The 13,413-nt window shown below is 41.1% G+C and overlaps 1 protein-coding gene across 1 annotated transcript in view; it reads right to left on the bottom strand.

Annotated features, from left to right (window-relative positions):
* Positions 1 to 2,111: 2,111 nt before the first annotated feature.
* CENPN (centromere protein N) overlaps positions 2,112 to 13,413 on the bottom strand; it is a 16,605-nt gene continuing 5,303 nt past the window's right edge. Inside the window, exons 4-11 of the mRNA XM_044434078.1 lie at positions 12,455 to 12,514; positions 10,807 to 10,883; positions 10,255 to 10,431; positions 9,947 to 10,048; positions 9,359 to 9,416; positions 8,015 to 8,127; positions 5,253 to 5,373; positions 2,112 to 4,182 (exon numbers count right to left, since the gene is read on the bottom strand). Coding sequence (XP_044290013.1) covers positions 4,067 to 4,182; positions 5,253 to 5,373; positions 8,015 to 8,127; positions 9,359 to 9,416; positions 9,947 to 10,048; positions 10,255 to 10,431; positions 10,807 to 10,883; positions 12,455 to 12,514 — 824 coding nt within the window. The 3' untranslated portion in view covers positions 2,112 to 4,066. The remainder of the gene's footprint in view (positions 4,183 to 5,252; positions 5,374 to 8,014; positions 8,128 to 9,358; positions 9,417 to 9,946; positions 10,049 to 10,254; positions 10,432 to 10,806; positions 10,884 to 12,454; positions 12,515 to 13,413) is intronic.

The raw sequence follows: 13,413 nt of genomic DNA, 5'->3' as shown, positions 1-13,413 counted from the left end.
GCCCGGCGGGGTCCCGCGCCGCTGCAGCAGCCGCCATGTTGCTCTCGGCGTTGCCAGACCGACCGGCGGGGCACTTCCGGCGGAAGCTGGCGGCGGCAGGGAGGTCGCCTTCGAGGGCCGCGGGGGCACGTGACGGGGCGCCCGGAAGAGCCGCGTGGGCGGCGTCCGAGCGCGCGCGTGGCTCGGGGTCCCGCTCAGCCACGGAGCCCGCCGGCGCCGCTGGCCCGCCGCAGCTTCTCGGCCCAGCCTGCCCTGCAGGGTTGTTGTTCGGGGAAAGACTGGGAGCGGGGAGGAGGCCGATGTGAGCCGCTTTGAGTGCCTAAAGAGGAAAAGGCGAGATATAAATCTAATACATAAATGCAGCTGGGGCGCTTGCATCACAGAGCAAGGGGCGATCACTTCCTCTCCCGGGGCAAGGCGAGCGAGACCAGGTCTGGACGCCCCGGAGCGGGTCGGCCCTGGAGCCAGCGAGGATCGGGCCGCGGGGCTTCCTGGCGCGGGATCCCATCCCGCCGGAGCCGCTGTTAGCCCGCTTCGGACCCCGGGGGCGTGTGCAGTGTGTCCGATCCCTGGAAGGGCGGCCCAAAGGCAGCCGCCGTGCCACGGCTAACTAGCCTCGCGTGAGGCCCTCCATGTTGTTTCCCGGGTCTCTCAGCGGTCAGCTTCGTAGGAGGTCCCCGGACTCTGGTATGGGGGGAACTTCCTCCCCATCCGCTTTCTTCCCATCATGGAGTTTGTGCAGTTTGATTTATATCTCGACTTGAAAAAGAAAAAAAAACCTCAAGGTGGTTTACATCATTATCCTCGTCTCAGATCTTATTCACACAACAACCCTGTGAGGTAGGCTGGGCTGAGGATCAGTGACTGGCCGAAAGGCACCCAGGGGGCTCCGTGGCCAGGTGGGGACTTGAACCCAGGTTGCTGGAGGCCCAGCCTCATGCTCTTCACCACTGCATCACTCTGGCTCTCAGTTGTGTAAAAGAGCACTTTCTCCGCTAGTTGCAAAGGTGCCATCCAATTTTTCCCTTGCAATTAACATTCCTTTTCATGCATACATATTTAATTTATGTTGTCCAGGGTTGGGAATATGGACAAGGTCGCATTTTCAGGTTTTTCCCTCTGTGAAGTAGGACTAATAGTGGCCTAAATTACAGGTTTATGATGAAGTACTCACAGAGTTGTAAACTTTCCAAATTTTATTTAAGACAATTATATCCTGTCCTAAATGAAATGTCTCATCTGTTCCAAAAAAATTAGTGTATTACTAAGTGCCCGCTATAATTTGGAATTTGTTTATACAGTTATCCTGAGATATTTCAGTAATGCCATTTTACAGGTAAGAAAACCTCACTTGGTCATACAGCTTTATGTTTTAATATTTTTATCTGGATTTAGCCACTTTGTATGCCATGTTTTGGCACAAAAGTGGGATATGAGTACACAAAAAACCAGGATAGGAATAAAATCAGACCAGCAAAATAAGGCTACGTTGACATGACTTGGAGCCAGATCTCCATAAATCTGATTCTAACGGGACTCAAGGTGGTGTTTTGTGTTCACATGCACACAAGAGCTAGTTTACTGGCAGTTTATTTCCTTAACAGTACCATATTTTGTTATATCCCATTTCCAGAGGATAGAACTCACAGCAAAGAGAAGGAAGTGTTATGGCACTTTAAATGGTAATTAATTTCCACCTGACTTTAGTTTCCCCCACAACACCCACATACGCTTGTCAATAAAAGATACATGTCATGTATCTCTGACCCACAGAAATCTATGCCATAATACATGTTCATTTTTGTGGTGCCAGAAGGCGCTCATATTTTATTAGGCTCATACTTGTGCAACACAGGGTGCAATCCAATGCATGTTTAGAGAACGCTCTAGAATTCCAGCTGCCCCCCCTCCCCCCATGTCAGCTGGCTGGAGGGATGCTGAGAGTCGCACCCACATTTTTCTGGCTAGGCTGCAATCCTGTAATGTTTACCAGGTATTAATTCCTAGTGAACTCAGTGGGGCTTAACTGTTAAGTAGACATACATAGGATTGCACTACAAAACTCAGGTGCCCTTGGGATAGGTCAGCATAACCTGTGTTATACGGTGAGGATAGATTCGGCTGAAGGGGGGAAGTAGGGAGAATCCTGTATGCTGTCCTGAGTTTCTTGGAAGGGCAGGATAAAAATGAAATGAATCACAATAATTAGTTATCAAATATTTATTTGTATTTACAGATGTAAGCTACACAAGTCAAGCAAACTATTTGAAGCTTGCTTTCTTTCCAGCAATATAGTGCCAAAGTCATCCATGAAAAATCCCCACTGCAAAGGATAACTACCCATTTGATTTTATGTCATGGACTTAAAATAATAATTCAATAAAATTTTAAATACACATTTTTACATTAAAAAACTAGTTAAAAACATCAATGCAGGTAAAACATCTAAGCTTAACTGCCTGCTCCAACTTTCTGCAGCCTGCTTGGTCAGTGTCATTTGATACACTGATCAAATGGGACTACAACTGGAAAGAAAATGTATTTGATTCATTTCATGTTAACTTACATATAATTCATCTGAGGAATGTGTACAAGAACAAAAAGAACAAATCTAAAATAAGATTACATTAACAGATTATTCAATTATGGAATAGTTGGTGTCAGCATTTTCCTTTTAAATGTAAAGTGCCAGTTTCCCTGCATTTAAGATAAATAATTCTGTAAATTTATTTACCTTACACTTTTTTACAAACTGAATTTCAATGCTGCCTGTGATGGAGGTAAAGCCTCCTCTAGGGGCAGCATGAAAATGTATGCTATCATCCTCCAAGGAGACTAAGTAAAAACAGCAAAACTTTATGAGGTTGGGTGGCAGAGGAGGGATATTTCTCTGTAGCCTGCACAGAAACCTGGGGGAAGAGGGCTATCCATCTTCCACCAGTATGCTTATTTATCTGAATGAAATTCCTCGTTGCCTATAGTTACTAGGCATGCTGTTAAATACAAGTAAATTTTTCATTCTCCAAAGTATGTTTTCTTCCAGCCTTCTTTGGAAAACAGATTCTGTTTTACCAAAGATACACACACACTTCTGCTTTAAAACATACAGAGTCACGGTAGTGGTGCCAAGTACATGTTCATACTTTTGCAGTGTGCTCAATCAGGGAAATGGGTATTAAATTGTAATTTCTTTGTTATTTACGCATGTGAAAAAATAGACAATTATCAGCTTTATTTTGTCAGCGAGCCTCAGCTTTAACTTACATTGGTTAGCAATGTAAGTTAATAGCAATTAGCTAAAACGTTTAAAATCAATTGAACATTGTGGCCGTCAAGTTTATTTAATACCATTTTAAGATTCTGAGGATTCTAGTGAAACCATCTGTCAAACACCCTGAAGACGATCTTGGTGACTTCAGGCTTAGTCCTGCTGCCTCTGCCTCTCTCTTGCAGCCTAGATACACATAAGCCTCCCGAGTCATGGAGGCATTCAGTGAGCTGAGAGCGGCCTGGCAGCAGCAAGCTCTGCTGCCCCCATGCGCCTGCACGCTTTATCTGGATGGCCATTCCCAGTTTTTAGATGAAATACCAGGGAGGGTAAGGAAAGGCGGCTGGGGAACCTCATACGTAGGTAGGCCCAGCCTCTTCTACATGTCCAGGCCCATCCTTTTCTCCCTTCGCAATGTACACTGCGGCCTGATGCAAAGGCAGCCAGAGGGATTCTTCCTGCAAGGGGCGTGCAGCAAGGGCTCAGATGTTGCGGTCTGGCCGCCAACTCCGAAGGAGGCCAAGGTATTGTACACTTAGTTTTGGAAAGCTTCATCATATGGCTTGGCACAGAGAAGTGCTGCTGTTATGGATGAGCAACAAGGACGAGATAGCTAGTCACTGTATAGGAAGCAGAGCCGTAGTCTTGTCAATGTGTCACACATGCCGGGATGCTAATTTGACAACTGTGGGAAGCTTAGAAGAGTAGATTCCATGTAGTTTTTCTTTAGCAGAATAAAACAGTTAAGCTATTGGGAGATATATATAGCTATTTGTTCTTCAGTCTATTAAGAAAAAGTCATTGGCCTGCAAGGTTCTGTGAAAGTACACCTTTTCTTTCTTTGATTTTGAAATAGTTCCTAGCTTTTTGAGTGATACAGGTAAGTAATGGTGAAAGGGGAGCATCTGCCATCCCTAAAAGTAGGAGAAAAGACAATTAGAATAAATTCTCTATATTATTTCTGTATAGTCTTTTTAGACCAGTGGTATAACCAAAGATTAAATCAAATGTTTGGTGACACTTGTCTGTTACATGTTGCAAAATTGTAATTTTTGCTCCTGCATACCACCACTGCTATTCTTCTAGTACATATATATGCATTTTATTCTGAGCTACTACCATTATGTTTCTACAAGAAGCTCTAGACCTCTGAAGTCAACATTTTTTTTTCTGGCTCTGCAGCTGAGTATTAGTATCCTTTTCAAACTGGCTAGACAAGAGCTGTACATGATTTCCATCAAAGCAAGATTACCACATGAAAGTACTAGAGGCCCATAAATCACATTCAGCCCCAGAAGGCACCTCATCTGCCCCTCCTAAAACAGCCTGTGGTCTTTCCTGCTCAGAGGACCCAATATTTCTGCAAGTATTGACACAAGATTCTTTAACACTGTCTCATATGACAAGCAACATGCCCTGAAAGAATTCTCCATTCAGCTGCTCCCTCTCGTGCAAGACGCTGGGAATGGGCCCTTGAGTGGTAGCAAGTAGCTGAAGTGCCCAAAGGGGAGCTCCCCAATCAGTGAATTAGGAATCCTTTACGTGCATCTTGGCTTATCCCAGTATTAAATAAGAAACGGAATCAGTATTGCTCAGTTCAAAGTTTGACACTTGGAGCAAAAATTGGTGCTGACCAATGCAAAAAAGTCTATGCTGTAGCCTGATTAGCAGCTGTTGCTGGAACTCTTTATAAAAGATGAGTTGGATTCAGATGGGCATACTTTGAAATTAACGGGACAGATACGTTCTGACAAATTTATATTCCATAGATTTCAACCAGTCAACTTTTACACACAACTAATGCTAGATTCGACCAGGGAGTTTATAAAGAGTTTTTGCAGTGGAGCTGTTAAAATGATTGCCGTTGAACAGGGAACCTTTGCTTTTACAAGCAGCTTCCCAGAGATACATTTACAGAATATACCACAATACATGAATTGCTTACGTGCTTGCGCTTTGGCTTGGCCACCAAAGGAACACTTACCAGCAGGCGCTAGGGACTTCAGCGCTTCCAAAAGATGAGGACTAGAAAACTTGATCATACATCTAAATGGCTCTGTATTCAAGAGTACTTTTTCTTGTTCACTTTTCAACGTTGTTTCAAGCTGTAAGCCAAAACAATTCACGCTAGTCAAATGTTTCCCACAGTATAAAAGCAAATCATTTTTACAGGTATAAGACCTAAAATGACTGATCTTTGGATTTTTGGAGAAGGCATTGCTATACTCTGCATATGGGATTATTAAATGTGCTGACTGATTCTTTGTTTTAGGAATTCATGAGATACTTTCTGCCACACCCTCTTTTCAAAAGTCCTTTAAAGCATATTCTTTATTTTCAAATATGTAAATAACCCTTGTCAGCTTCCCCAAAATTTACAGCCTCTTTTCAAAACACCTGGTTTTTCACTATATAATAATCTCTATATATCAACAGTCATTTGCTAGTAAAATAATTCATTTCAGATCAGGCAAAACATTAATAGATGCTCAAGTAAGGCATGGCTGAAGTTGAAAATGACGAAGTTTGCTGTCCCTAAAGGAGGGAGGGAGGGAGAATGCATGTCTGGTATTTTGGCTAGATTTTATGTTGGTGGTGGTCATAGTGGTCTGCATGCACATACATAGATAAGAATTAATTAATTAATTAATTAATTTAGGGAACTTTGGTGGTGGTCATAGTGGTCTGCATGCACATACATAGATAAGAATTTGTTTGTTTGTTTGTTTATTTATTTAGGGAACTTCTACACCGCCCCATTCGCCAAAGCCTCAGGGCGGCTCACAATCATAAATTATATTGTTTTATATTATGTTATTTATTTAACAGTATAAATTAAGTCACCCTGGCCAAAGAATAAAATAAATAAATAATATTAACAATTAAAATAACGTTTGAATGGGATGCTGAAACAATATTTGCCTCTATTTTTGACACAACAAAAGTAATCTATACAATAGAGTTTAAAAGAAACATGTCATTTCGATATTATTAATGCTTCATTCATACTTTCTAAATGTCATTACTGCCATTATATAAAAGACGAGTACCAAAAAATGCATACCCAAGAAAGGCAAGGGGTGCCCCCTGTGGTAGATGGGCAATTAGGACTAATGTCTGCTCATTCGCAAGGGGAAAAAGAGCTGCTGAAGCCACTGTTTTTGTAACTAATTTCATAGTCTAATTTACCTTTTCATTATTGTTACAGTTACAGTGAGGGTTTTAAGTATAGGAATGACTTCAGCCCTAGACCATCATTGTTTTTTGATTGTAGTTTTTTGATTGAGACTTTAAATTCCATGACCATGGTTCAACATTTGTAATATGTATGGAATTTCATCATTCCATATGCAGACAAATGAACTGTATGCAGTCAAAAATTCCAATTGTATGTGTGGGAATACTTCCTTTAATTAAAAAATGGAAGAAATGTGCCTGGGGTTGGAAACTGAATCCCAAGAATATTGAAAAAATGTGTAATTATGAGCAACTCATGCAACACTGAGAAGCAAATAAATATTCCTTCACAAGCACAATGAGAACTACACATTGACAAATATAGGGCTGAGTCAACTAAAGAAACTGGCATGGCTGCTCCAGGGATGCCAGAACTTGTATGACTTTCTGTCTAAACATGCCCATGATTGTACGCTTAGTCATACATATGAGTTGTAAGCGAAAATCTAATGTATACTTACGTTGCAGCAAGTCACACTTAACACAGAAGGACTAAGTTCTGAGTAAACATGTGGGAGGTTGCATTATTCATTGGCTGAACTACTACTTGCATATGGATAAAAATATATCCGTATTCCTTTTCAAACATTTTGGAGCCAGCATGATCTTAGACAGTGTGGTATAGAGGTTGGAGTCCTGAATTAAAATTTGGGAGATCCAGGTTCCAGTTCCTACTCAGTCATGAACTCATTGGCTGGCTTTGGACCAGTCACCAGCTCTCAGCCTAACTTTCTTATCAGGGTGAGAATAAAATGGAGAAATGGAAGAGCATTGCGTAAGCTGCCACGGTTCCTTACAGGAAAAAGGCAGGGCAGAAATACAATAAAAATGAAACAAAAAGACATTTTTCCTATTTCAGAGAGAATGGAGAATATATTTTCTAAGATGGTGCTTGTTATCTGGCTCATGTAAATTCTCGTGAAAGAACTGAGAACAGCCCTATGACTCCTGCATAAGCATCCCCAGGAGGAGCAGGATTGTTTAGAATCCCTCTTCTGAGGCTGGACACAGTGCTAGTCTTGGAACGGAGAGTCAGAGACTCACCCCTCCCACTGGGCCAGCTACTTCCACATTTGGAAAGGAAAAGTGGCCTCCAGAGCAGAAGGGAGCGTGCCACTGGGTGGGGCAGAAAGAAACTAGAGAGGCCAGGATACGATTTGTCCTCGGCCTCCCTCCTCCTTCCATCAAAGTGCCCTTGCTAGATGGACTGAAACGCCTAACAAAATCTGCAGCAAGGAGAGGCGAATGCTGCTGCTGCCCCTGCCCTCCCGCAATGGATAATCAGGCAATTTTGAGTCTGGGGGATGCTGATCACCAAGAGCACAATTAGTAGGACTACACCCAGCATGTTTTTTAATTCATATGAGGGGAGGTTCCTTTTCAGTTGGTGTAGTGTTTATAACTTAAGTAATTGACCAAATGTTGCAGCCCTAGAAAAATCACAATGAATACATTTTCAAGACTATATGTATATCTTTTATTCTACCATGTTATAAATCTAAAGTTTACCTTGTACTGTGCAAACTCCAATTTTGGTTGAGAACCATCACCAAAGGCTTCTGAATTAATTTGCTGAATTCTTTCCTTTTTATGTTTATCTTCCTGAATTATCCTTGGATCTACTTCAAAATACAGAACCATGTGAAACCACGTAACATATTAAATGTTTTAGTTTTTCAAAGTGACATTCAGAAATGAGACTTCCAAAGACACAGGGGCCATGGTAAAACACAGAGATAAACATCATGCTCATCCCAGTGTTTTTAACATATGTTGAATTCTGAGTTTCACTGTAGCCTTCCAATCCTTTTACTGAATAATCATATTAGAACAGAGAAAACTACAGCAGGACCCCTATATCTTCTGGCACAGTTACCACATTTTCAGTTAACCATTGTTGACCCTGGCCTGAAAGTAAAGTCATAAAGTGATGTAAAGTGCCAAAGAGATGTTATAAAGTACTTCCTGTAAGTAAAAATTCTTGATTTAATAGGGACAGAAAAACTCATATGCTGAGGCAAGAATGAACAAAATTGTGAAAAAGAAATGCATATAGTAAGTATAATATAGTGTTCGCTATTATCAGCAGTTTCAGACATCCCCTGGGGGGCTTGGAACCGATCCGTGTGGACATGGGGGTCCTGCTGCATTAGCTTTCAGCTGTGAGATAGAAGCTGGTTGTTGGGAAAGAAAGAGGCAGTTGTTCTTGGTGTGCATTTCAGGGCCAGCAAGCCTCACTCTTCAGGTGGAGGATGGCCCCTAGGAATGAGCACCTCCAGATATTGAGATGGAAGAGGTGGAAGGGCTTGTCTAGAGGCCACCTTTTCCAGGTGTTCAGGTGGACCCTGAGAATAGCCAGAGCCTGCAACTGCTGGGAGGGGGCATGGGAAGGAGCCCCAGGAGCCAGGTACCACCCTTGACCCCATGGTGCAGTGTCAGGTGAGAAGGGCTAGCCAACCTGAGGGGCAGCATGTAGCCCTCCCAGAGGGAAGGGGTCCAAGGTTAATCAAAAGGAGGGTTCTTGGAAGTAGTTTCTGGTTTGGGTGCATGCTCAGAGCCTTTTTGCTGGTGATCCATTACTGGATGTACACTGGAAAGTGAAGAGCTTTCGCCAAAAACGGTCTGCAGTTCTGAAAGTGCAAAGGGGGAAGCCTAACTTCCAACACAAGTAAAGCAAACCTATTAGGTGTTGCTTGAAGCATGTCTCGTGCTGTATGCAGATACAGAGGCTTTAAACAGGCCAGTTAAGACAACTGTGAAATGAGTGAGGTCTATTTATCTTCTGCGATGACCTTAATAATTAAACAAACTATTTTGATTTAAAGTTATATATAGCATGCTAGTTATAGATACCATTTTCCAGAGCGCTGTTCTTTTCTTTTAGAGGTTGTGGGTCACGAGTTTGAAAGTTCTGGGAAAGAAGGGAGGAAAAAAGAACATCAGTACATTAACTTTGTATTTTTATCTGTAACGAGTGACTGCTAGAAACAAACATTTCCAGTACCCCTAAGGTTATTTTAGGAAATATTTGAAAACATATCCTCCTTTCTTTAAGAGCAACAGGAAGCTACATTGACTAGTCACAGGAGTATGTATTGATTACATACACCTCCCTTTGCATTCCAGTTCCGGTTATTCCAACTTGTGGAATTCCAGTTTGTGTACAGCACAAAGGGCTTGGCTACCCCTGCCTTCAATATCCCTATATGCACCCTCTCTATTGTCTTTGTTCTCAGTCTTGCCAGGAATAAAGTGATGTTCCTACAGGGAGGCATCTAGTGAGAAACTAATTCTGCCCAGTGTTAAGTTTACTTTACTGAAAGTTTGGTAGTACTGATGATCTCTCAAAAGATCTCTCCACCTGATGGGAAGTTTAGAGCCAGGCCTAAAACAAACCCCCCCAAGATTTGTCTTAAAACGGAGTAGTGAAGTAGCCCTCACCTGGCTGCGGCGCTTAAGTAAAATATCTTTGAGGGAATCTAAGTGATGGCTTCGGAGGTCTGTCTCATGGATGTCATTGTAACTGGCTGCAATCAACAGGGCCTTGAAATGAAAATGGAAGCAATTTTTAAATGACGTTGAAATGCAATAGTAATTTCACATTTAAGATATTTAAATTCTTAAGATCAAATAATTCTGCAGATCGAAGAAATGAACTTCTGCTGTTGATCATTCATTCATACTTGATGCTAACTGAATTAGCTTCAAGATGACAGAACATTCATCTTTAAAAGGGCAGGTGGATTTACCTGAAAAAGCAGTGGTAAGCAGCTCCTGTTCTTAGATTTGGATATAAAAACATAAGGCGTCTGTGAGTGGTAGACAACATAGGTGGGCTTGTATTGGTTTGGTTTTGTGTACTGGGTTCCCCAGGCAATTCGAATCCATACTGCATTGTCTTCATATTCTTTAAAGCTGACCGTTACCTGAAAAGTTTACATTACAGTGCAGCTGGTACAGTTAGACCTCCAAAGCAACAAGGACTCCATACTTAAAAGACTCTGAGGAAAGACATGGCTATTTCCTAGAAATGCATTACAAAGACTGCAAAACACTACTTCTGCAGCTTGTGAGAGCATGAAGCCTTCCCCAATATGAGGACTGCATGTCTTTTTACAAGTTTCCTTTGCCCCCCACCCCAAATGCAGTTCAGAAGAGGAAGATCATTACTAAATTGGGCAGAAGACAGAATTTTTTACTCTTGGCATTTCAAATCACTTTATATTCACATCACTGTAATATGGTAGGAAAATAAGTAAAATCCTTAGAGAAATACAGGCATTTTCATTGCTTATTCTTACATTTTTCAGAGTTGACTGAAGACTCATTTTAACTTTCTTTTTGAAATCCACCAAGTCAAAAATGTAATTCTCATCACCTGTCAATAAAATAAATCCTATCAAATTATGATTCATTCCAGATATAACCTGTGCGGCTTGTTTCAGTTTAGGTAAAAGATGGGATAGTAGTTTTATACTGATGCCCTTGTATGTATCTAACTTTCATAAAAAATATTTACTTCAGAAGGGAAGAATATATACCTTGAACTGTAAACTTAAGGTGACACAGAATTTTAATAATTTGAGATTTACAAAAGTGTCACATGTCTGTAAATAAAGATTTGAGGATTTTCCATCAAGTTGCCAGCTAAGATGGTTGATATAATTATTTTACAGTATATTTGTAAGGATAAGCAAAATAAGTCTATGGAACATGGTACAAGGGTAATTTTATCACTCAAATCCTTTAATCTTTCTTTCATTTAATATCAAAGTAACTTGAAGTTAAGATATGAATTAGATACTTCTAATTCTCAATAACTAAGTAATTCTGTACAACCACAAGTGCTTAATACAGCCAACCACAAGTTAAAGAGCACACATTCTGTAGGGCACACATTCTATTATAATAAATGAAAATTTGAGGAAATGCATATAAATATAGCATGCTTTGCAGAACTATTCACACTTCTTTGAGTCTTTCACCTTTTATTGTGTGACAGTCTAGAACTGAAATAGATTTAATTGACATTGTTACTACTTGATGCAGTCAAGATACTTCGCACAGTGAAGCTGCAAAATATCTTGACTGTGGCACAAACATTCAGCAAACAAAAGAAACGAGCACTTACTGGTTGTGTATTTATCAGCTACACTGTGACATGCCTGGAGCAATGCACTGCCTTCAGAAGTCACACACAGTACTGTGAATAGCTGAATGGCATCTATCTGTGCGCAGTTCCTGAGCCATGTGCTCTCAGATTAAAATATCAGTGCTGAGTTACCTTCTGCACATCAAGCAGTGACAACACCAACTGCATCAATTTCAATTGCTCAGAGGAGCCACCCACTAACAGCATCTCAGTCCCGCCTTGGCTGAGCTTCAGTTTGTTAGCCTTTGCTTGGCCCACTGCTGCAGCCAGGCAACAGTGCCAGTTTGCCACACCTGCTGAAGATGCAAAAGAAGCAGAGCGGTGTGCCGTCAGCATACACATGACAGCACTCTCCAAAGCGCAGAATGGCCCCTTGCAGTTGTTGCGTGGGGGACAGAACACATCCCTGAAGAACTCCATGCTGGAGAATCTGCAGGGTTGAGCAATATTCCCCACGCACTGCCTTCTGGAGGAGGCCCTCCAACTATGATTGGAACCACTGCAAAAGAGTATTCCCAACTCAGACTGTCACCCCAGAGACCATTAGTCTCTGTGGAAGAACCACTTTAATAGGTCCCCTAGCCTTGCACTGGGAAAAAGTTGCTATCAGTCTGAATTTTAGCAGGTAGTGCTCTGCCCATGACACAAGGTCCAGATTGAGGTTTCCCAAATTGAGAGCACCATTCTCAGGCTCTGCAAGAAACCTCCAAAGTCTACCCTCAGCAAGGCACTGTATTCAGCAATACAGAAATGGGGATTCCATCTAGTTACGTATTTACAGAACTATGAATTCTTACCTTCTTCTCTAGTCATCTGGTAAGCAGTCCAAAGCTTTTTGTCCCTATATGTGTAGTTATCTGGGGGGAAATGTTTGGTAAGTAGGACTGAAACAAATGACACACTTAACTTTGAGATTGTTGTCACTGGCCAGAGCCAGGACATTCTAGGAAATTTCAGCTGAACCCCTTTCTGACTTAATAGCTTTGGTATTAATAACACAAAGAAAGACAACCTTCTTTACCATTCAGAGCTGATCTCTATTCTCTTACATTTGCACAGAGCCACTTAGGACCTAATGAAATTGGTTTAAAAACCTGATCGAACATGGAAATGATCAAGTATAATCCCCCCAAACAATAATTACTAAATTAAAATATGTACACAAATACTGCAAAATAAGAAATGTAGGCTCCTGTTTATGCCACTGGTTGTTGACTTTTTCAATCTCTGATGCAATCTTTGAAAAAAATAAACTAGAAATTAAGGGATATTTATCCTAAGATTTCTAATAGACTTTTCGTAAAGTTACTCTACATGTTGAAATGCACAAACTACTTTTGAAGAGACTGCCGTCAGTCTCTTCAAAGGAATCCAAATCTTCTGAATCTGAAAACATTCAAACTTGCATTTAATTACTGAGGTATTCAAAATGCAAATCAGTTTTTCCCAACACAAGTGAGAGTAAGCCTAGTTGAGTAACGAAACTTCTGAATGAAAAGAGGATAGGGCTGGAAAGAACACCTTTTTTAAAACAGGCTTCAAGTATACCATGCTCTGTACAAAAATGAGAACTCTGCCTCATAATTACTATTTCAAATTCATAATAACGACTTTCAAATTGTTCAACTGATTACTGGCTATGAGTTAGAAAATCTATTTCTTTCCTTGCCAGGATGTTAAAGACAATTGGGCCCAGCACCATGTCTTAATAAAAACAGTAACAGATTAGGGAAAAGTTGGAGTGCTCCTTTATTTC

The sequence above is a fragment of the Varanus komodoensis genome, unplaced genomic scaffold (assembly GCF_004798865.1).
Source record: "Varanus komodoensis strain SLA01 unplaced genomic scaffold, ASM479886v1 scaffold27, whole genome shotgun sequence".
NCBI classification, from domain to species: domain Eukaryota; kingdom Metazoa; phylum Chordata; class Lepidosauria; order Squamata; family Varanidae; genus Varanus; species Varanus komodoensis.
Note: the sequence above shows the minus strand (reverse complement) of the source record. Positions and strands in the feature narration are given on the sequence as shown.